We start from the raw sequence: 24,826 nt of genomic DNA, 5'->3' as shown, positions 1-24,826 counted from the left end.
CCGACTTGGTCGCCTAGTGTCTCTCCCGAAGTTAGAGTTGATTTGACTGATAGCCATCTTATTCATCATCGAATCCATTCGATTGATAAGTCTATCAATTGATCGTACTCCGTGATGAATATTATTTAAACCATTATTAACGCCGCCTTGGCTTGGAATCTCTAACCTGTAGATTGCATCCAAATGCACGGCTTTTTTCAAAGCATCAGCCAGGGAAATATCTTTTTCTTTCCTAATTTCCAATCTAACATTCTGATCAAGCAATCCTTCCAAGAAAGCTTGCATAACAAGGTGTTCTCTGATTTCTTCAGAATCATCAGGATAGGCCTTTTTAGCAAGAAGTTTTAGATCTGCCAAGAACTCAGTAACTTTCTCAGACTCTCCTTGAGATCGTTTTCTAAGTGCTCCCCGGGGGTTCTAGATATTGTTTCTCAAATGCATTCCGAAGGCTTTTGTAATCATTTTTAGTCTCATCGTCCAGCGAATGATAGAATTCTATTGCACCAGCTCTTAACCTAAGTGGAAAAATCTGATGTCTTTTATCAGTGTATAGCTGATTACCATCTCCATCCAACTCAGGATTACCATCAGCGTCTTTACGAGGTGCCAACCAACTTTGCAAATTACTTAGTAACTCAAACTGAGTGATATATGCCGATATATCTCCCGTGCCGTTAAAAGGTTCCGGTAAAAGCATACGAGCGCTATCCGTTGAGGTGGACATCTTGGCACGCGGCGTGCGTTCGATCGTTCAACGTTTGGTTCCGAACCAACTACTACTACCAAGTGCGCCGCACTTAGATTTTATTGATTGCTTCCGCCAAAAACACAAAATTTTTCAAATTTTTGTTCGGAAGATAGGCGAAAGCAATATAAGTTGCGCTGCAACTTTGTGGTTAAACTTTTTTGTTCTCCAGAATAAAATAATAAGTTACAATATAAATTGTATTAATAAAAAGATGTCATTCCAAGACAAATTTTATTTTGAAAACTTATTCTGATTATTGTAGGGGATGGGGTTTAGGAACTCCTGTCACCAATCTAGCAACCCTACACGTTACTATTATTTAAAACTTGAATCTTTCTATTCGCATGGGTTCGACTTGGGTTTTATGAAAAAGGGTTACCAGAAAATCTCTAAGTCTTATTGTTGAATACACTTATTTAACTTACATGGTTTTCTCTTTAGAACAGGTTTGAATAACAACTGAGGCAAAAGAATTCAATTCTAAGCTCCGGCTTTATAGTAAGTAAGAAATCAGAACAGTGAAATAGAAATTTATATACAACCCAATATTGAGAGTTTTTCCGCCTCGGGGGGTTTCCACCACATGTTACCGATAAGCGTTCAATTTTTGACTTGTATAAAGTACAATGAACTTATTAAGAACGACCAACGAACTCTTAACTACAAGCTGGAAAACTAATCAAAATGTCTCACCAGAATCTTGGGTTGTTACACTCTTAAATTAGTTGAACCAAACTGCGTGTTTCCTCCTCACTCTCTTGTCATTTTAGCCATCTCGCCTGTTTCAAGTCACCAAAAACAAAACTATTAGTGGAGAACCATAATTTGAACCCGCGTAATGTATTGAAATCTAATAGATCTTAAGTCATGTTTTTAGTTTGAATAGGCCTTTCTAATCTGTATCACCATTTTCCGTTTCGATATGAAACTAGCCGGCTGTTTTTTTGAAGAAAGTTATTTGCAAAACTCACCAAGGTCTTCAGGCATAAACCTTTACCGTCTATAACTGTCTGGACACTTTAGACCTGAAACTATTTGGTCATACTTGATTTCCATCTGGCATCTCAGTCTGGTGGGCAGAGTAGGTTCCACCTTCAATTGAGTGGTTTTGCAAAATCTTAACTTTAGTTGGTTGCGTGTGTGTCATTTAAAATAACCCAAAAAAGTTATTCACTCAAAATATTGTTTTTATCAGGTAAATCTTGTACACAAATGTGGAGTTCCGTCTTCACATGCATGTTGTTCACGCCCCCTGACAGAGAAGTGTTTGGGTCTTGGGAATCGCTTCGACTTATCCTTATAATCAACAGTACTGACGCCGCGCCATTTTTTGGAAACAGCATTGGTCTACTGGCTGCTGTGGTTAATGCTGGATCCTTTTCGTACTTCGAAGACAAGACCAATAAAGGTCTGATACCTGGTTACTCATACGAAATCGCAGTTCAAAAAGTCACTGTTGAGGAACAATCAGGAACAACGGATTGCATCCCAACAGGTGTTCATCGTTAAACAACTATTTTATCGAAATTTTAAAATAATTTTTTATTTAAAAGTTCTTGTAATTTGACCACGATATTGTATTTTACGCTCTCTTGATTCAATCAGCATTGACTTAGCAGCCGTACATTACACTATGGTACCAAAAGGCTACGTACAGCTCAATTTCTGCTTTTTAAGCGTTACTCTTACTCAAAACGTTTGATTTTCGCAGAAGAAATACGTGAAATCTTAAAGTTTTAAACGAGATCTCAATCGAATTAATTTCCACTTACGGAGGAAAAATGGTTAAGTTGCTATGTTCCTTTACTGTTTGCCACGCTGTTGAGATTGGAAATGTCCGATTTTTATGGACAAAATTCAAAGCAACTCACAGTAAAATCAAATTCTAATGAACAGCATCCATACAAACGATATCAAAAAAGTAACTGGCTCAAGGCGTCTCGAGCGAAGGACTTTCGGATTTTCGAGCGGGTTTTTCGGAGAATTGGAACAAGGTTCCTTGTAGAAAAAAAACCCACGAATTTCGAGTTTGGACAAGAGATTACTTATGTTTTGAGGTACAATACAATCAATTGCGTGGAAACTATTTATGAGATGATCCAAACAAGCAAGCACTTCGAGTTTACGTGGTAATTTCAAAAAAATTATGACAAAAAAATGCTTTTTCAAGACTTTATTTTTGAACATGGTTATGTTCCTATGAATAAATCAAATATTGTCAGCATTTTCGTCAACGAAAAAGATATGGAGGTACCGGATTGTTTACCAAAAAGTCCTCATCTGAATCCAATTTAAAAATTAATGGCGATTGCGAAGCAGTAACTAAGAAAGTAGACAGTTTTTCGGGAAAATAGGTGAGAAAAAGTGTCGGAAAATTGACTCAGGTTTCGTTAGAATTTTATGTGAAAACTATACAAACAGTCTAGTTGATGTTTAGAACGCTGATAACGCAGTGCCTCGTTACTAAAGAACTGATTTGAACTCAAAGTGTTGTATTAATTGATGTTTATGTCATTTTTTAAAAATTCGTCAGGTGTACCTAGCTTTCTGGTACCCTATTGTATTTTTTGACTTATCTGCAATGACTAAGCTTTTGCGTTAATTTGAGGAATTTGCCGACAAATTCTTTAATAAATTATCAATTCGGGTAACACAGGTCATAGGTAAAAATTGCTTATCTTCAATCCTTGAACAACGTAAGGGTGCGTTCGCACGATTGTCATTAGTCGTTCCGTTGTCACCATTATCATCTATATAAGCCGCTAAGCACATGCATTAAGATATGATCCGTGGAAATAGATAGATAAAAAAGACCAAACGGTCCAGCCAATTTTTCTAGCGTGTTCTAATATGAGAACTGGCCTTGGGTGACATGAGGGAAGCTATTGGATCATTCTCTTAGACTGCAAGTCCAAACAAAAGCAAAAAAATGCGAATAAGAAAGTGCAAAAAGTTTTGATTTGTTTGATGTCGTCAGCTAAATTGGTTTCATGCGTAAGGATTGTTCGCTGTTGGCGCAATTTTAGGACAAAAAATCCAGGTCGAGAAAAAATTGTAAAAATATTTAAGATAAGCGGTTAAAATTGTTTTTTTACCGCAAATTTTGTACATAACTTTGCCGTGAAATGCGGTGAAATTATGTAATTTCACCGCTATAATAAGCGGTGAACTTAAAAAAGACACCGCATTTCACCTTCCTAACAAGGGTTCAAACTTCTCACCTTCTGCATGTCATGCACTTCTTCTTCCACTGCGCCATCTGTCATTTACCGCTAGTATTTTTGTTTCGAATATAAATCAATTTCATTCGACTTTCTGTAAAACATGAGCGGTGAATTTTTGTATGATTTGCAATTTTTAGCGGTGAAATTACATGTTTTAGCGGTGAACTGTGGTGATTTTTTTGCAAGTTCACCACTTACTCTAGTGGTGAAATTACATGAACTCACTGCTTGGAAAAAAGTATCAAAAAGTTGGAAGACTTAGGGGTAATTTTAGGGAGGGGAGCTTAAATCTAACAATTCCTTTCCTACTCCCCATTAATTTCATCGCATTCTCTGCTGATCTCACACAATTTTAACTCTTTTTTCCCAGCGGTGATTTTATGTAAGTTCACCTCTAAGTTAAGCGGTGAGTTTAAGTAAATTCATCGCAATCACCGCTCATCTCACATAATTTGGACACTTTTTTCAGGGCGCTGAATTGATGAAAAATCACCGCTAAAATCAGCGGTCAAATTATGTATTTTCACCGCTATTAGGCGACAACGTTTTTTTCCACTGCATTCACCGCCTGATTTATGTAATTTCACCGCATTCACCGCTTATCTTTCAAAATTTCCCGCATTCATCGCTTATCTTACATAATTTTGCGTTGAATGGCGGTGACACTTCGACCCGGGAACTTTTGTTGAGGAATAGCAATAAAATATCAATATCTGGTCCAATTTTGTGTTTAAATGATGATATAGGCGAAAAGGGCCACCTAGTGGACATTCTCGATGACGACGGCTACAGTTATGCCCACTGTGTGTATGGATGTGTGGAGATTGCGGCAGACAGAGCTTGTGGCTGTATCAGACCATACTCCCTTTTCATCGACCCATTTAACCCAGTGGCTTGCAGCGCTTATCAACTACTCTTCTGTTCGCACGATGAAGATAAAGCGCTCGGTAGGAAAATAATAGTATCCGGAAAAAATTACCATTGTTCCCGAATACAAAAACACACATACAAACACACACACACACACACACACACACACACACACACACACACACACGCCCACACACGCACATATAAACACACACACACACACACAAACGCGCGCACACACACATACACACAAGCACAGTTACACAAACACACACACACGGCGCGCGCACACATACCCACAAACACAAACACAGTTACATACACACCCGGGTCGAATGTCCTCCCTAAAATCCTCCCATTTTGATGTAGGAATGGGTGTAATTTGTCTAAGGGGGGTAAATTGATGTAAGAGTGTGGGGGTAATTTGTTCAGAGGGGGTAAAATGATGTAAGAGTTGGGCTGCAATGGGAGGACTTTTAACGAATTACCCCCTGACTGGAACTGCCATGTAAGAGTGGGCTGCAATGGGCTGCAACGGGAGGACTTTTCAGGAATTACCCCCCTGACTGAAATTGCCATGAGAGAGTGGGCTGCAATGGGCTGCAATGGGAGGAGTTTTCTGGAATTACCCCCCATGACTGAAATTGTCATGTAAAAGTGGGCTGCAATGGGCTGCAATAGGAGGAGGTCTTTTAAGGAATTACCCCCCCCCCCCCTGACTGAAATTGCGAAGTAAGAGTGGGCTGCAATGGGCTGCAATGGGAGAACTTTAAAGGAATTACCACCACCCCCCTGACTGAAACTGCCATGTAAGAGTGGGCTGCAATGGGCTGCAATGGGAGGACTTTTCAGGAATTACCCCTCTGACTGAAATTGCCATGTAAGAGTGGGCTGCAATGGGAGGACTTTTGAGGAACTACCCCCCCCCCCCCCCTGACTGAAATTGCCATGTAAGAGTTGGCTGCAATGGGCTGCAATGGGAGGACATTAAACGAATTACCCCCCCCCCCCTGACTGAAATTGCCATGTAAAAGTGGGCTGCAATGGGCTGCAATGGGAGGACTTTTCAGGAATTACCCCCCTGACTAAAATTGTCATGTAAGAGTGGGCTGCAATGTGAGGACTTTTAAGGAATTACCCCCCATGACTGAAATTGCCATTTAGGAGTGGGCTGCAATGGGCTGCAACGGGAGGACTTTTCAGGAATTACCCCCCTGACTGCAATTGCCATGAGAGAGTGGGCTGCAATGGGCTGCAATGGGAGGAGTTTTCTGGATTTACCCCCCATGACTGAAATTGTCATGTAAAAGTGGGCTGCAATGGGCTGCAATAGGAGGAGGTCTTTTAAGGAATTACCCCCCCCCTGACTGAAATTGCGAAGTAAGAGTGGGCTGCAATGGGCTGCAATGGGAGAACTTTAAAGGAATTACCACCACCCCCCTGACTGAAACTGCCATGTAAGAGTGGGCTGCAATGGGCTGCAATGGGAGGACTTTTCAGGAATTACCCCTCTGACTGAAATTGCCATGTAAGAGTGGGCTGCAATGGGAGGACTTTTGAGGAACTACCCCCCCCTGACTGAAATTGCCATGTAAGAGTTGGCTGCAATGGGCTGCAATGGGAGGACATTAAACGAATTACCCCCCCCCCCTGACTGAAATTGCCATGTAAAAGTGGGCTGCAATGGGCTGCAATGGGAGGACTTTTCAGGAATTACCCCCCTGACTAAAATTGTCATGTAAGAGTGGGCTGCAATGTGAGGACTTTTAAGGAATTACCCCCCATGACTGAAATTGCCATTTAGGAGTGGGCTGCAATGGGCTGCAACGGGAGGACTTTTCAGGAATTACCCCCCTGACTGCAATTGCCATGAGAGAGTGGGCTGCAATGGGCTGCAATGGGAGGAGTTTTCTGGATTTACCCCCCATGACTGAAATTGTCATGTAAGAGTGGGCTGCATTGGGCTGCAATGGGAGGACTTTTCAGGAATTACCCCTCATGACTGAAATTGTTATGTAAGAGTGGGCTGCAATGGGCTGCAATGGGAGGTCTTTTAAGGAATTAACCCCCCCCCTCACTGAAATTGCCATGTAAGAGTGGGCTGCAATGGGCTGCAATGGGAGAACTTTAAAGGAATTACCCCCAACCCCCCTGACTGAAATTGCCATGTAAGAGTGGGCTGCAATGGGCTGCAATGGGAGGACTTTTCAGGAATTACCCCTCTGACTGAAATTGCCATGTAAGAGTGGGCTGCAATGGGAGGACTTTTGAGGAATTACCCCCCCCCCCTCCCTGACTGAAATTGCCATGTAAGAGTTGGCTGCAATGGGCTGCAATGGGAGGACATTAAACGAATTACCCCCCCCCCCCCTGACTTGACTGAAATTGCCATGTAAAAGTGGGCTGCAATGGGCTGCAATGGGAGGACTTTTCAGGAATTACCCCCCTGACTAAAATTGTCATGTAAGAGTGGGCTGCAATGTGAGGACTTTTAAGGAATTACCCCCATGACTGAAATTGCCATTTAGGAGTGGGCTGCAATGGGCTGCAACGGGAGGACTTTTCAGGAATTACCCCCCTGACTGCAATTGCCATGTAAGAGTGGGCTGCAATGGGCTGCAACGGGAGGACTTTTCAGGAATTACCCCCCCTGACTGAAATTGCCATGTAAGAGTGGGCTGCAATGGGCTGCAATGGGAGGACTTTTAAGGAATTACCCCCATGACTAAAATTGTATCCGGAAAAAATTACCAATGTTCCCGAATAAAAAACACACATACAAACACACACACACACACACGCCCACACACGCACATATAAACACACACACACACACACGGCGCGCGCACACATACCCACAAACACAAACACAGTTACATACACACCCGAGTCGAATGTCCTCCCTAAAATCCTCCCATTTTGATGTAGGAATGGGGGTAATTTGTCTAAGGGGGGTAAATTGATGTAAGAGTGTGGGGGTAATTTGTTCAGAGGGGGTAAAATGATGTAAGAGTTGGGCTGCAATGGGAGGATTTTTAAGGAATTACCCCCTGACTGAAACTGCCATGTAAGAGTGGGCTGCAATGGGCTGCAGCGGGAGGACTTTTCAGGATTTACCCCCCTGACTGAAATTGCCATGAGAGAGTGGGCTGCAATGGGCTGCAATGGGAGGAGTTTTCTGGAATTACCCCCATGACTGAAATTGTCATGTAAGAGTGGGCTGCATTGGGCTGCAATGGGAGGACTTTTCAGGAATTACCCCCCATGACTGAAATTGTTATGTAAGAGTGGGCTGCAATGGGCTGCATTGGGAGGTCTTTTAACGAATTACCCCCCCCCCCTGACTGAAATTGCCATTTAAGAGTGGGCTGCAATGGGAGAACTTTAAAGGAATTACCACCACCCCCCCTGACTGAAATTGCCATGTAAGAGTGGGCTGCAATGGGCTGCAATGGGAGGACTTTTCAGGAATTACCCCTCTGACTGAAATTGCCATGAAAGAGTGGGCTGCAATGGGAGAACTTTTGCGGAATTACCCCCCCCCCCTCCCTGACTGAAATTGCCATGTAAGAGTCGGCTGCAATGGGCTGCAATGGGAGGACATTAAACGAATTACCCCCCTGACTGAAATTGCCATGTAAAAGTGGGCTGCAATGGGCTGCAATGGGAGGACTTTTCAGGAATTACCCCTCTGACTGAAATTGCCATGTAAGAGTGGGCTGCAATGGGAGAACTTTTGAGGAATTACCCCCCCTCCCTGACTGAAATTGCCATGTAAGAGTCGGCTGCAATGGGCTGCAATGGGAGGACATTAAACGAATCCCCCCTGACTGAAATTGCCATGTAAAAGTGGGCTGCAATGGGCTGCAATGGGAGGTCTTTTAAGGAATTACCCCCCCCCCCTGACTGAAATTGCCATGTAAGAGTGGGCTGCAATGGGAGAACTTTAAAGGAATTACCCCCACCCCCCTGACTGAAATTGCCATGTAAGAGTGGGCTGCAATGGGCTGCAATGGGAGGACTTTTCAGGAATTACCCCTCTGACTGAAATTGCCATGTAAGAGTGGGCTGCAATGGGAGAACTTTTGAGGAATTACCCCCCCTCCCTGACTGAAATTGCCATGTAAGAGTCGGCTGCAATGGGCTGCAATGGGAGGACATTAAACGAATTACCGCCCCCCTGACTGAAATTGCCATGTAAAAGTGGGCTGCAATGGGCTGCAATGGGAGGACTTTTCAGGAATTACCCCCCTGACTAAAATTGTCATGTAAGAGTGGGCTGCAACGTGAGGACTTTTAAGGAATTACCCCCCATGACTGAAATTGCCATTTAGGAGTGGGCTGCAATGGGCTGCAACGGGAGGACTTTTCAGGAATTACCCCCTGACTGCAATTGCCATGTAAGAGTGGGCTGCAATGGGCTGCAACGGGAGGACTTTTCAGGAATTACCCCCCCCCCCCCATGACTAAAATTGTCATGTAAGAGTGGGCTGCAATGGGAGGACTTTTAAGGAATTACCCGCCATGACTGAAATTGCCATTTAGGAGTGGGCTGGAATTGGCTGCAACGGGAGGACTTTTCAGGAATTACCCCCCTGACTGAAATTGCCATGTAAGAGTGGGCTGCAATGGGCTGCAATGGGAGGACTTTAAAGAAATTACCCCCCCCCCCCCCCTGACTGAAATTGCCATGTAAGAGTGGGCTGCAATGGGCTGCAACGGGAGGACTTTTCAGGAATTACCCCCCATGACTGAAATTGTCATGTAAGAGTGGGCTGCATTGGGCTGCAATGGGAGGACTTTTCAGGAATTACCCCCCATGACTGAAATTGTTATGTAAGAGTGGGCTGCAATGGGCTGCAATGGGAGGTCTTTTAAGAAATTTCCCCCCCCCCTGACTGAAATTGCCATGTAAGAGTGGGCTGCAATGGGCTGCAATGGGAGGACTTTTAAGGAATTACCCCCCCTGACTGAAATTGCCATGTAAGAGTGGGCTGCAATGGGCTGCAATGGGAGGAGTTTTCAGGAATTACCCCCCAATGACTGAAATTGTCATGTAAGAGTGGGCTGGAATGGGCTGCAATGGGAGGAATTCAAAGGAATTACCCCCCTTAATGAGGTAAGAGTTGGGCTGCCCAGGGGTGTAAGAGTGAGGGGGTAATTTGTTCAGAGGGTGTAAAGTGGTGTAAGAATTGGGCTGCCAAGGGGGGTAAAACGATGTAAGAGTGAGGGGGAAATTTGTTGTGATGGGGCTATTCTAACAATTATTATTTATATTTATAGACCGTCAAGAGTTGGACAAGCATCGATGGTCTGGAGGATAAGGCGACGCAGCTGAGGGTACAGAGGTTGTGGGTTCAAGACTGGCAGTCTTCAGGTATGGGGGCTAAAAGATTGAGGGGGTTAAAGGATGTAAGAGTTGGGCGGCCAGGGGGGGGGGTAAAATGATGTAAGAGTTGGGCTGCCAAGGGGGGTAAAATGTTGTAAGAGTGAGGGGGTATTTTGTTCAGAGGGGGTAAAATGATGTAAGAGTTGGGCTGCCAAGTGGGGTAAAATGTTGTAAGAGTGAGGGGGTAATTTGTTGTGATGGGGCAATTCTAACAATTATTATTTATTTATATAGACCATCAACAGTTGGACAAGCATCGATGGTCTGGAGGATAAGGCGGCGCAGCTGAGGGTTCAGAGGTTGTGGGTTCAAGACTGGCAGTCTTCAGGTATGGAGGCTAAAACAATGTAAGAGTGAGGGGATAAAAGACAAATTACCCCCAAACTCTTACATCGTTTTACCCCCTTTGGCAGACCAAAAAAGATGTAGGAGTGGAGGGTTAATTTGTCTTATACCCCCTCACTCTTACACCATTTTACCCCCCTTGGAAGCCCAATGCAGCCCAAAAAGACGTAAGAGTTTTGAGCTGCATTTTCCTAAAAAATCCTCCCATTGCAGCCCCACTCTTACATCATTTTGGGCGGAAAAATTCAACCCGGGCACACACATGCACACACACGCCCACACACTCACACATAAACACACACACACAAACGCGCATGCACACACATACACACAAACACAGTTACACACACACACGCATACACACACACCCACACACTCAGGCACAAACACAAACACAGACACACACGCACACACACACACACACAGAAAGATAATGTATTCTTCTTGTTCCGACAGTTTTTAGTGGAGGGAGCATCTATATGCTCAACTGGTTCTTTGGTTCGGTGAATTTTGGCCGACGGAATTTTTTAGCGTTGAGTGTTGTCTGTTATTATGAATAGCTAAACCAGTCAGAAGTAAAAAAAAATTAAATAGAGAGTTTTTCGAATTTTTTCTTTGTGGAGGAGTTATCGGGGTTTTTTATTTTAGTGAACAATGGATCCTTATTACTATTTTTCGTTCTCTTTTCTAATTATTTTGTTCTATATATGGTTAATGATGTTAAAAAAATAAACAATTGCACATACTATATTTTCCTTGTTTACGATGAGACGGAGTGATTATTAAAATTTTCGGATTAATTTTTTCGTTAAACTTCCCATTTTGATGAGTTTTCAAAATTTCTTCCGTAAAAATCAGTAATTTAAGCTAACACTGCTAGCAATTCCCGAAAGCACTGCAATAAAACCAGCTCAGATTAGCTTTCCTAAACTAAAGAGCGCCCCAATTCCATCTCTACGACATCTCTACGCATTTTTTATTCAGATACGATCGAAAACTTGAGAATTTGTGCATTTTTGTCTGAATTCGGTCAATTTAACGCAATTTTGATCAATTTTTGCGAATTTCTAACTAATTTATTTTTATTATTTTGAAGTTTTACATATATGAGAAAACAACAAAACGGTAGCGAAGTTGCTAATGTGCAGAAAAAAAACAAAAAATTTGGACGAATAACGGAGTTTTTTGTCTTTCTACAGTCCTCCTCTTTTTTGACGTTAGACTTCAACGAGAACTCAACGCTGCGCTAAAATTTTTTTTCACGCTGGACCATTAACTATAGCGACAAAATGAGCAGCTCTAAAGTGTAAAAATTTAAAAATCTGTTTGATTTAAACAAAAAACACGGTTTTGAAAAGACTTGTTCGCAAATCCTACTTAATTTAGAATATGACCTTTTATGGCGCATTTAAGCTAATTTTGATTCTAGTCAATGGTAGTCGATTTGATGCTAGTCGATTCCTGATCGGCAAACAATTTTTATTACTTTGGAATGATGATACTGCAAAATATATGTATAGCAATGAGCTGTGTTAGAAATAGTGTTTTTTGTTGCCTTAGCAAACACTCCTGTAATTAACAGAAACAACTTTATCTTGGTGAAAATACAAAAGGTTACCAGTAAATCTTTTATAATTTCGGCTGGGACAACATCTGTATTCGCAAAAAGTTTGCGCTTCAGTTCTAACGTTTTCTCTATCCGTAATTTTTCTCTTTTGGTCTCAAGACTGTTAAACCCTGTCCTACGGCCTGGATATTTGTCATTAGAATACCCATTAACGTATTTAAAATTATTTATTTTTTCCCTAACTTCAAGGGCAGTTTATTGAGTTTATTTATTGTCGTTTATTGCGAATAGCCAACTCCTAAAGTGGAATTAAAACTCAATCTCTAAAATTTGTCAATCTTACCGCAATTACCCAACTCAAGTAGTAGATATACAAGTGTGGCTTAATTGATGGATAGCTCAGCCAATAGGCACACCTTGGTGCAGCCAGCAGTTGACTCTCGCAAGACTCCCTTCATATCGACGCTTTCTGGAAGAAACCAACCATCACATCACTCCTTTCGTGGGACAAATGGACGCAACACTGGATATTGGCGTTTTTTGTCCAAAGAAGGGATACCATTGGAGACACTGCACAACGGACCACCCACAAGGGTCGCAAATCCACCAGAACTTGTATATGAGGAACAAGTGGAGAACCACACCCAGGCAACTCAACGCGACAGAAAGTGACGTGGCAAAAGAGATGTAAGAAAACTAATGAGATCAGTATTTTGTGTGGCTATAGAAGCTGGGATCTTTGTGAGCAGAAATCCTCATCTATTCTCTATCTCTGTATTGGGAAAAAGGCCGTAAAATTGTCAAGAGCAAAAAACCTCATTTTCTCATATAAAAAGGGTCAATGAATGAACTTTGCTGTGTGATGGAATACTCTTTCTTAAAAACACGAAACATGACATATCACCGTTTTGTCTTCTTCTCAAAACAACAAAAAGGAGAACCAATTGAAACTTTCTATGGACGATACAAAGAACACTCAAAAAGTAGCATGGCAGATGAAGAAACAACATTAATTCGGGGCACTCTTATTCTCAACATGTTGAATTACGAAAATCAAAGAGAACTTCTCATGGAAACAGTTTCACCAACTAAAACCATCGCAATCCATATGGAAATTGGGGCTCAAAAATGGTAGAAAACGAAGAAAAACCTCAATACAAACTATCAGTCAGTAAATATTGTTAAGGATCTGCAAAGACGCAATCGCACCTTGAACTACCAACAGCAACGAAACACTTAACTCACTACCCAACCGTTCCTCCAAACTATTAACACACCTATATTTGCGCTAATTTTGGCCAACGTTGAAGACATAATCATCGTCAAATTTGCCCTACAAATGACAAGAAATTTAACAATTGCGGAATCATGGGTTTTTTTTTGCCAAAAAATATCGCAAGCCCAAGAAGCAACAGCATCAATCGTCGCAGTCTCAACAAGCGAACGTCAGCCAGATTGCCACAACCACCATCAAAAGGGATGACAAGGAATCTGTTATTTACATAACTAGTTGCCTACAACTTTACAATCAACTGTACGACTCCAACTAGGATAGTGATTCCGATGACTATGTGGCAGCTATTTCTAGTGATGCTGCAAAGCAACTTGATCCCCTGAGCGCGAAAATTCATAATGGAAAAATCTTTAGAAACTCAATGGTTGACTCAGGCAGTGTGTGCAAAATAGTGAGCACAAAAATTTGGCTAACAAAATTCTGAAAAGTACGCAAAATTCACGACGGATCACACAAAACGTGAAAAAGACCTCAAAACAATTTCAAAAGAACCGATAAAAACTCTGGGAAAAATTGCAACCACCGTTGTTTACGATGATTGGATCTGCAAAGATGCCTGCCTATTAGTTGTAGAGGTTGGACACAAATTCATCATTGGAAGAGACCTTTTCAGTAGTCATGGACGGGTAGTGGTGCAACAACAAGCAAAAAGGCGTATATGCCTTAACAACATTGAAATCCCCATATGTAAAGTAAAACAGACAATTGCTTCGCAATTCTCCGATCTGGTTTCAAGTATTGGCTTATCGAAGACACATATCGTTAAATCAAAATTTCACAAAAAATTACAGCAAAGCACCAAAAAGGTCATCGCGTTCCGACTAACCTACAACCTAGAGTTACTATTGAATTAGATAGTCTACAAAAAGAAAGACACATTGAAAAGTCCTCCAAAAATCAAAACATAAAAATAAAAATAACAAATGCCCAACATCGAGATGTTAATAGACTCAATATCCCAACATCTCAAAGATACACAAAACGGTCAACAAACATATTGACACTGACAGATTTAAAACCGGATTCTACGGTCTCACGGACTGAATTCCAAAAAGCAAAGGACTACACACTTGTAGGCTTTCAAAACACCTAGTGTATTCTTGATGATATTATAATGGTTAGTACTGGATCAGATTCCGATCACCTCAGTTACGTGATCAAATGTCTTAAAAAATTAGATGAAGATAACTTGTGAATTAATCTCAAAAAGCGTTCTTTCGCTAAAACAGAAATTGACTGGCTCGGTTATAAATTTATCCAAACTGGTATATCACCGCAAGAAAAAACAGCAGCTATGTTTGCAATTCCACCACAATCAACACTCAAACGTATAAGATCATTCCTTCCATCAGAGCATTACATTAATGAATTTAGGCCAAATTTAGCGCAGCTTTGTCATCCTCTTAGGCTAATTCTTAAAAAATTTAAGTAAAGAAATACGAAATACCTTTCTTGGACAGAAATACACACCAAACATTTCAACATCATAAATATAAAAAATGCTACAAGCACTAAAAATTGCCACTATAATCCAAAATTGGACGTTCGAGTAAAATGCGATGCCTCACGTTCCGGACTTGGTGCAACACTCGAGAAAAAAAACTCCTGATTTGTGAAAGCCAATAACATTTGCAAAACGTTTTCTCAATTCTACAGAAGAACGTCACAGTGTCAATGAATAAGAATTAGAGAGAGTTGTTTGGTCAATTGACTACTTTAAAAACTATCTCTATGGAAAACATTTGACAGTAATGACTGAACATAGTACTAAAATCGTCAATGTAAATTGCACCGCAATTTCCTAGTTTTTTTAACGACAATTCCCAAATTCGTAATATGGCGAATCCATCGCATTCACCAATTCATAACACTTCTTTACCAACTGCATCAGATTTTAAATTATCAAATAACAAAATTAACCTCAATTTTAAAACGCCAATTGCGCCGCAAACGGTCTTCACACAATCTAAACCGCGCTTTACACTAAAATTTTTACAATTACATAAATCACATTCCACTAACAAAATTGCTGCATCTACATTGCAAAGGTAAGACAGTAGAGAATATGAACAATCTTAACAATTAAACCCAATAAAGCCCATATTTGATACCAACTCAAATAATCATCACAAAGTCTCTAAGTTAGGCGCGAAAATGAAAAATTCCGCCTATGAATACAATGCACTCAAAAATGACCAGCTTTCCCAACATAATAATGTAATTCAACATTCAGAAAATAACTCAATCAACTCTATCTAAAAAAATTCCCAGAGGAAAATCCAGTAAATCTACCCCTATTACAGCCCAAGAATCTTTCGCGAACAACTCGTCTACAAATACAACGCCAGGAACTAATAATTTCTCTAATACCGATAAAACACCCTCAACAAGCGCAGTGCACACTGCTGATGATCTCCGATTAACAGAGAAAACAAACCGCATTTTCAGTAGGAAGCTACTGGCCTTTTTCACAGGAAAGGATTAGATTCTGGAAGAATTCAGAGACTGCGTCATTCGAAATGACGATGAAAGACTCAAGGATATCAGACCTTACATCTACTCCTACAGGCGCTGTTTGAGAGTCAAACACGGATGTTCATAGATGAACGAACAGCTTTCCCTAAGGCTATTAAGGATGCCGTGCTGGACAATATCCACAACACCCTCCCAGGGAGTTTTGCTATGCTCTCTGGCCCAAAAATTCTGATGGCCTTGTATCCACCGCGATATACTAGCTAAAGCTAGTGAGTGCAAAGCCTGCACGGATATCGGTAAGAACTTAAAATCGGTGATTCCCCTTAGCAAAGGGTCACCTCTATCTAACTTTACTGAACCGAATGACGAAATCCAAATAGACTTTGGCGGACCTATTATTAATGAAAATGGAAGAGAAGAATTTTTCATAGCAAGCATTGATCGCAACTAAAAAATAACCTACAGTAGATATAGTTAGAAAAAAGCTTCTACCACAAATCTAATTACATTCCTATATACATACATTCATAATCATGGAGCACCTAGAACGATTAGATTACATCAAGCTAGGTGCTTAACAGGCAAAAAGTTCGAAGCATTTTGTATCGAAAATAACATTGCACCAATATATGCACCCGCAAACAATCATGGAGGAATTTTCCTGGTAGAACGACTTGTTCAAACTTTTAAACTACAACTATCATGTATGAAAGCACTTTCAAATAGAAAAATTTATCTCGAACGTGCAATAAGCGGAATTATTCAAGAATACGAATAAAAAAACAAAAAACAATAAATATCACACCATTTGAATCACATTTTTGAAGACAATGTATTACACCAATCTCTGATATTAAAACGAATTCAAATAATAACGAAAATTTCAATTCAAATAAGATAATAAAACAATATTTGGACGACGATGCAAAGCAAGACATTACAGATGAGCAATGGGCCGATACCGGAATGTGCTCCGATGTGGAAATCGAATGCGTAACCTGCGCCACAAAGGCCCCTACTCATAAAGAGCAACAGAAGATGAAGGACGAGGAAGCTAGACTGACGTGGTCGGAGGGTATTACTCGACCAATTCCACGCAGCGAATGCAGCATCCAAGTAAAGATAGCCAGAAAAATTCACGTTGCACACCGCCAAAAATAAAATTTTGGACGCCATAATGAAGTTTTGGCTCCCGGAAGCACGGTTGCAAAAGTCAGTCCAACAACCAGTATCGTAAAGGAGACTAACAAACCCAAAGTACGCGTTCGCAACTCGGATAACGCCAAATTCGGAACGAAGCACGAACGCGACACGGATTTAGATCAGTATGTTGTTTGGAGACCTAAAAATGTTCAAAAAAACACATTGGAACAAAAAATTAAGAATCACAAAAAAGACCTTTCGAGAAAGGATCTTGGGAGTAAAAAGATCAAACGCTCTCGAAAACAGCCCGATGATATAAGTGTTATATCATCAAGACGATCGTGTTTATCCCCCTCAAATAATATAGCCAGAGCTCTGAAAACGAGAATTCCCAAAAGGAATCCAAAACATGTCGTACCGTTCCAAAATCGAACAGATTTAACAAAGACTCTCCACTTTAGACCGACAGAACCAATTGGTGCTACACCGACTCAACCACCTACAGTAGACCCATCGGCATTGCGAGTCAGGCCAATTTTGACAAAAGAAAAGCGCTCAATTTAACTCAGTGATACATCTGACTCAGATACATCATCTGTTCGACGAAATAAAAGGCAACTAAAGAGGCAAAAGATGACAACGGAACAACAAACATAATCCATTATTCAGGACATACAGGATTCGCAGGATTCGCAGGATTCGCAACTGAAGACCCTGTTTCGGACACAGCTTTTATCGTCTCTCTCAGAAATCCTAATGAGCGCAGGAGAGTTGACCCTAACCCCAACTTACCAACTGAGAGGGATGACCCTACTTGATGTGGAACAGCAATCGGATATTTCCGATTAAAACTATCTGAATCCTGTTCAAACTCTATGTTTTGAATTACTATTTCAATATTTTACTATTGTATAACCGGTGAATAAGTAATAATTTTTTGATTTTATTTTATTATATTACTTCTCATTTTCCTTAAGGGGGCAATGTCATACGGACTAGATATTTGTCATTAGAATATCCATTACCGTACTAATTTATTGTTTGTTTTTCGCCATGTTCAATGGCAGTTTATTTAGTTCTGTTATTGTCATCAGTCATCTTATCTTCATTCAACATATGTTCAGTTTCTAGACGGGAAACTGTCTGTTCATGCAATTAAACAAAACTGATATTCTTTTGTACATGATCAATTCATTATCTTGTTAACTTCCTCCCTATCTTAAATTTGTTTCAATCTTAATTCACTCTTCTGATTTTTGCTCATATAAACCAGTTGCAATTCAAATTAGTCAACTGCTTTTCAAAAGTAAGTTTTAAAGCAAATTAGCCGTTCGCATCGAGAATAACCAATTACTAAATTGGAATTATAATTCAATCTCTAATGTTTGGCAACTGCATCGCAATTGCCCAATTCAAGTAGTAAATATACCAGTGCTGCTCAATTGACCGATAGCTCCGTCAATAAGCAGAACAAACCCTATATTTAAAAAGGCGTGTGCTAGCATGTCGAAAGGTTTAATAGGAGATTTAAAATTTTGCGTGAATTTAATTTAGTTCGTTTTCACTAAATCGTTATTTTCTGTTTTGCTGTTTTTGCTGTTTTTTCTGTCAACTATTAGTTGATTTGCATACTTGACCACTCCAACGGCCGCTTAGCTAAAGTAATTGGAGTCACCTCAGAGGTTTTAACTTTATTGGAACAGTTTGTCCACTGTGATACACTTGTTGACGATTAAAACCGTGAGGTTCTTAATTTTGCCACAAAATTTGGCTCAAAGAAACGATTTCTCATCACTTTAAAAATAATTTCAGTTTCTCCTGTGAAGTGTTTTTTTATTCAATTGATGTATGGATTTTATAAGTAAAGTTATTTGATGAGAGTCCATTTTGCTTTTGAACGTGTTCTATGATTTTTTGGATCTGGCTGGGATTTGTTGTTTTTGAATTGCCATGATTTTGTTTGTTGTCTGTTCTAATTGGGAAGGAATGGCCTCTACTTTCTAGCTTCAAGATGATGAAAGTATTTGTCTATTTTGATAAAAGCTAAACCATTTTTAAAATTTGACTGAGATAATTTTTGATATCTTTTCAGGTTTTGCCAATTATCTGGAACGTTTTGTTGCTTTGTTTTTCAATTTTAATTTGAAAAAAAGTTTTTGCAAATTGCGATGTGCATTGAAAGCTATGTTAAGAATAATTGAGGTACTCCGATAAAAGTTTTTTCATTTTAATTTTTTTTTCTGATTTATGTTTTTTGGACGTTTAATTAGGTTACAAAAATGCAATCAGTAGACGAGAAATCAAAGAGGTGACTTCCACTATTCAACAGCTGCAGCTGCAATTGTTTTTACATGACAATTTATGATAGGTTGTATAAAATTTTTTTAATCGTGCCTAAAAAATCGTGCTCAGTGAAACAATTCCTGCACCTTTTTTTCTATCTAAATTTAAATAATGTATCTCTTGGTCGCCGATAATATTTTTCTCAATAGGACAAGTCCCGTCTTCTAACGTAACATAATTAAAATTTCTAATATCTTTAGTTTTCGGCTTACCTTTTTTATTATGAAATTATTTATAGAAAAATAGTAGAATCTCAAGTTTATCCAATTTCTTGCTTTTTCCTGTCTCAAAAAATAGTTATACATCTTAATTGAAACCGATCTCATATATTCTAAGAAGCAGCAATTTGAATTCAGTTGGTATTTTTGTTTTATTTATTCATAACAGTTTCTCCAAGAGATCAATTTTGCCGATTTTATATAAAGCGATTTTTCAAAATCCTCCCTTCTCTTGTTGTTTATCTTCTGCCTGGATGTTTTTATTAATTTTATGCTTTCGAGTGGAGTCAACAAACAATGTAAGCTACTTCTTAAAAATCAATGATAAGAAGTGGTTAAACATTCGGATTCGAATGTTCGCGTTTTTTTTGTTAAAATATGACGCTATTAATTTTAAAATCATTGGGGTCCTTGAATATATATATATATATATATATATATATATATATATATATATATATATATATATATATATTATATCATTTTTGGCGCTTTTTATAATCAAATGTTTTGCAAAGTTGGTTAATGTTTTTCCGAGAACCCGTAAGGTCATTTGATTTGTTGACAAAGAGAAGCTGGTTGCTTTTACCTTTCAAATCTTTTAAATATATGTATGCAGTAGTCAATTACATTGACTGAATTGTACAGAATTTGTCTTCAGAATATGAGTTTTCGTTCTTTGTCAAAGTTAGATTTTCACCAGACAAAATTCCTCTATTTTCCATTGCAAAAATTGTGTTAGCTCGATATCTTCTCTGCCAAATGTTTTGCAATGTTCGTTTTGTCTCCAAGCAAGTAAAAAGGAACCATTTAACCACTCGGGTATAAACGTCTATGTGCATTTGTGGAAACCCACGAAGTATTTTTGATAATCTATTATGCTGTGCTTTCTTGAAAGTTTCTAATCTCTACTTCATTTGCAGACAACTATTAAGCCATGAAAATGGCTGAGTGAGCTTCGAACGTTATGTGCGAACAAACTGTATCGATCCGCCTTATTTGGAAAAAAAGACGTTAAATTTAATTGGGAGAATCGTAGTTTGTTGATAAAAATCAATTTAAAACTAAAATGTTTAGTAATTGCCACGTTGAAATAACTACTAAAGCCCACTGGAGAAAATGACTAACTTTTACCCCTAAACTCGATTTTTTTAAACTTTTTGGGGAAAAAGTTCAGTAATTCAAACTTTCTGATTGTTAAAATTCCTTGTCAATGTGTAATAGCCCTTAGCAGTGACTTGGTGGGGTGTCTTGAATGCCTTTTAAATGAAAAAAAAGATGCCTGTCGGTTTTAAAGTTATTTCAAATTTGGCCTAAGATTAAGTTGACATTCACTTTAGGAATTCGAGAATTTAGGAATGCTTGGGCCTAAAAGTTTTTGCACTGCCCGTTTTCCACAGTAATGGATCCGGTGACCTAATTTTTTTTTAAATTTCCACTGTCCAGAGGGGAAGAAACTTGTATACATTTTCTCAATGTACTTTCTTTTTGCCACAATTTTGCCATGATTAACAGAAAACCTGAAGTCTTCGAAAAATTTTTAATGCTGCAATCCGAGCGGCGTTGAATTTTTTTTTCGTTCAATCATGTAAAATTCACGACTAAAACAAAACACTCACATGTCAATTCCTATGAATCGAATCACTTGATCACAGTACTATTCAAAAATTGCAATTTTTGTATTATGTTTTGTTTTTATTATAAAAATAATATTTTCATTTTATAATGTTTTGTCATATTATTTCAGCGCCGTGCTACCGACAGTGCAAACCCCAATGTACAAACACATACAATGAAATGACGATAAAAATGACAAAGTTTCCGAGCAAACAAGCATTAACTCATGGCGCTCTCATTATCAACCAATCAAGATACAGCATAGAATACTTGCGGAAAAACTCGATTGAATTGATCGTTCATTTCAGTTCTCTAACTGAAGTAAAAGTTGTGCGAAATTTGAGGTTTTCGTTTATCGACACGATTGGAGCATTCGGGGGGCTGTGTGGACTTATGGTCGGCGCTAGTCTTGTCACAACATTTGAACTAGTGTTCTGTGTGACAGATATTGTATATAGTTCAATTTCAGCCATTATTGATTTATTTCAAAGAAAAACGTACATGGCAAAAATTGCATCATTAAAAATTGTAAATTAAATTTCTTTCGAAAAAAAATGTTTCCAATTTTACAAGTTTTTTTAATCGTATAGAGTATAATCTTTTCATTGGTCTATTTTGGTACTATTTTGATACTAAATTAACAAAATATAAAAGATTTTGAGATCATTTTGCGGTTCAGGGGAGCTCAAGTCGTGACTCTGCACCTGATGATACCATTATAGCATCGAGTTGCAGAAAAATTGTATTTATCTGAACAGGAATAATCGCAGCACAGAAAAGAGCACACCTTTAGAAAAGTAGAAGAGAATTAATGAAAGGCTCACAAAAAAAACATTCAAAATTCTTGCCAACGTTTGCGTGAGGCCTTAAAAAGCAGCAAGCAGTTTGTATGAGAATATCCACTAAGTTTGTTCAGATTAGAGTTATTGGTTTCGGTAAGGCATTTTGGTCATCAAATAAAGCTTGAATGCAGCTTGAATGCAGCAAGCAGTTTGTATGAGAATATCCACTAAGTTTGTTCAGATTATAGTAATTGGTTTCGGTAAGGCATTTTGGTCATCAAATAAAGCTTGAATGCAGGAACCCGGGCCAAAGATTTTCTCCAAAGTAACGTGGAAAAGAGAGCAAAGAGTGTTAAAATAAAAAATACACCCCTATTTCTCAGCTCAATTACGGGTGGAAGAATGTAATTATAAGACTCTAATTTTAAGGGATAAAAGTGGAAGGAAGTAGCGAGGTTTGACTACTCATCTTCCCGTTGTCGAATATGTTACTTTCACTTTGTGCCCTAACCATTAGGCCAAGTGATACTAGCATTAGATGTTTTAATTCGGTTATAATGGTTATTGTGTTGGAGTGCACTTTTTAACAGTCCACCCTGAATTACATACGTTGCAGAGAGTTTTAAAAAAGGGAAGAAAAAAGAGTAAATACAGTGTAATTTTTTTAAAGAAAATTACATTTCTCCAATTCCCCCCCCCCCCAAAAATAGGTGTCGAATACGCGTTACACCCTAATCCCCGCAAATTAGGGGCAGGACTATGGTTGAATTGTTGGCCGGCGTTGTCCTGCAAAATTTATCTACAATATAAACAAAGTATTAATTTTTTTGTGACCATTTTGCAGTTCAAGGGAGCTCAAGGCGTGACTCTGCACCTGAAAATATTATTGTAGCAATCATTTGCAGAAAAATTGTATCAATTTGGACAGGAATAATCGCAGAAGAGAAACAAGCACACCTTTAGAAAAGTAAATGAGAATTAATGAAAGCCTCACAATGAAAACATTCAAAGTTCCTGCAAACGTTTGTGTGAGGCCTTAAAAAGCAGCCAGCAATTCGTTAGAGAATATCCGATATGTTTGTTCAGATTTTAGTAATTGGTTTCGGTAAGGCATTTTGGTCATCAAATGAAGCTTGAATGCAGGAACCCGGGCCAAAGATTTTCTCCAAAGTAACGTGGAAAAGAGAGCAAAGAGTGTTAAAATAAAAAACACACCCCTATTTCTCAGCTCAATTACGGGTGAAAGAATATAATTATAAGACTCTAATTTTAAGGGATAAAAACGGAAGGAAGTAGCGAGATTTGGCTACTCATCTTCTCGTTGTCGAATATGTTACTTTCACTTTGTGCATTAACCATTAGGCCAAGTGATACTAGCATTAGATGTTTTAATTCGGTTATAATGGTTATTGTGTTGGAGTGCACTTTTTAACAGTCCACCCTGAATTACATACGTTGCAGAGAGTTTTAAGAAAGTGAAGAAAATAGAGTAAATACAGTGTAATTTTTTTAAAGAAAATTACATTTCTCCAATTCCTCCCCCCCCCCCAAAAAATAGGTGTCGAATACGCGTTACACCCTAATCCCAGCAAATTAGGGGCAGGACTATGGTTGAATCGTTGTCCGGCGTTGTCCTGCAAAATTTATCTACAATATAGTCAAAGTATTAATTTTTTTGAGACCATTTTGCAGTTCAAGGGAGCTCAAGGCGTGACTCTGCAAATGAAAATATTATTGTAGGAATCATTTGCAGAAAAATTGTATCAATCTGGACAGGAATAATCGCAGAAGAGAAACAAGCACACCTTTAGAAAGCACACCTTTAGAAACAAGCACACCATTCAAAGTTCCTCCAAACGTTTGTGTGAGGCCTTAAAAAGCAGCCAGCAATTCGTTAGAGAATATCCGATATGTTTGTTCAGATTTTAGTAATTTGTTTCGGTAAGGCATATTGGTCATCAAATATAGCTTGAGAGCAGGAAAAGAAAAAAAATTTTAGCAAGTTTTTGGTCTGAATATTAAAAGAAAATTTTGCAAGTTGAAAAATAAAACAATGGCCCCATTGGTAGAAAAATATTTATTCAAAATCTGATAACTATGATATATGAATACCAGTATTTGCCATTTTGAGAAAACATATAGATAATGGTAAAGATTGTGAAACTTAGTCAAATAAAGTCAAAAATAGCTTACGATATGCACGGTACACCACAAGGAGCTACGCTGACACCTCGTTTTTTAATCTTCTTCATAAAATATTTTAAATAGTGCCGACGCACACCAACAAATATTCGAGACAAAAATTTGAAAAACAGAAACCAAAGAAGAACATCAGAGGTTTTTAAAGCAAACAAGTTAAATGGCTCAAGAACCAAAAATTCCCAATAATCATTCGAAAAGGTGAAAATTTGGTTTAAATATAGAAAATGTAGGTTTTAATTATTAGAGATAAACATCTTGAAAAATTGAATGTGTTGAAAAATCTGGGTTTAATGGTTGAAAAAAAAATCGGGTTTTATTTAACAAGCAGAGTGCGTGGCGAAGGAGGTTTCTCTGTCTTGGTTTTCAATCTATAAACATCAAAAACTGCTCAGCAATCAATCAATTAATTCGTATTCTCACAAAATGTATTCAAAACAATAATCGCAGAAGAACACTGTGAGTTTTCTACCTACAATAAAATCAACTGATCGAAAATGCCTAAAAAACCGATCGAAAAAAAGTTTTGCAAGTTCAAAAAAAAACAATGGCCCCATTGGTAGAAAAATATTAATTCAAAATCTGATAACTATGATATATGAATTCGAGTAT

The 24,826-nt window shown here is 38.8% G+C and overlaps 1 protein-coding gene across 1 annotated transcript; it reads left to right on the top strand.

Annotated features, from left to right (window-relative positions):
* Nucleotides 1-1,960: 1,960 nt before the first annotated feature.
* Nucleotides 1,961-23,891, top strand: LOC142340346 (bile acid-sensitive ion channel-like). The gene is made up of 4 exons (XM_075390921.1): nt 1,961-2,243; nt 4,719-4,919; nt 21,364-21,683; nt 23,769-23,891. The coding sequence occupies exons 1-4, from the start codon at nt 1,961-1,963 to the stop codon at nt 23,889-23,891; spliced, it is 927 nt and encodes a 308-aa protein (XP_075247036.1).
* Nucleotides 23,892-24,826: the final 935 nt, after the last annotated feature.

The sequence above is a fragment of the Convolutriloba macropyga genome, chromosome 5 (genome assembly GCF_964194025.1).
Source record: "Convolutriloba macropyga chromosome 5, txConMacr16.3, whole genome shotgun sequence".
Classification (NCBI taxonomy): Eukaryota; Metazoa; Xenacoelomorpha; order Acoela; family Convolutidae; genus Convolutriloba; species Convolutriloba macropyga.
The sequence above is the reverse complement of the archived record's forward strand: the minus strand, read 5'-3'. Positions and strand labels throughout refer to the sequence as shown.

Excerpts from the sequence above, each read along its gene's own strand:
- LOC142340346 (XM_075390921.1), top strand. The coding sequence starts at position 1,961 with ATGTGGAGTTCCGTCTTCACATGCATGTTGTTCACGCCCCCTGACAGA. Across the intron at positions 2,244-4,718 it reads AACGGATTGCATCCCAACAG|GCGAAAAGGGCCACCTAGTG; the intron begins GTGTTCATCGTT and ends ATGATGATATAG. Across the intron at positions 21,684-23,768 it reads TGTTCTGTGTGACAGATATT|AAAAATTGTATCAATCTGGA; the intron begins GTATATAGTTCA and ends AATCATTTGCAG.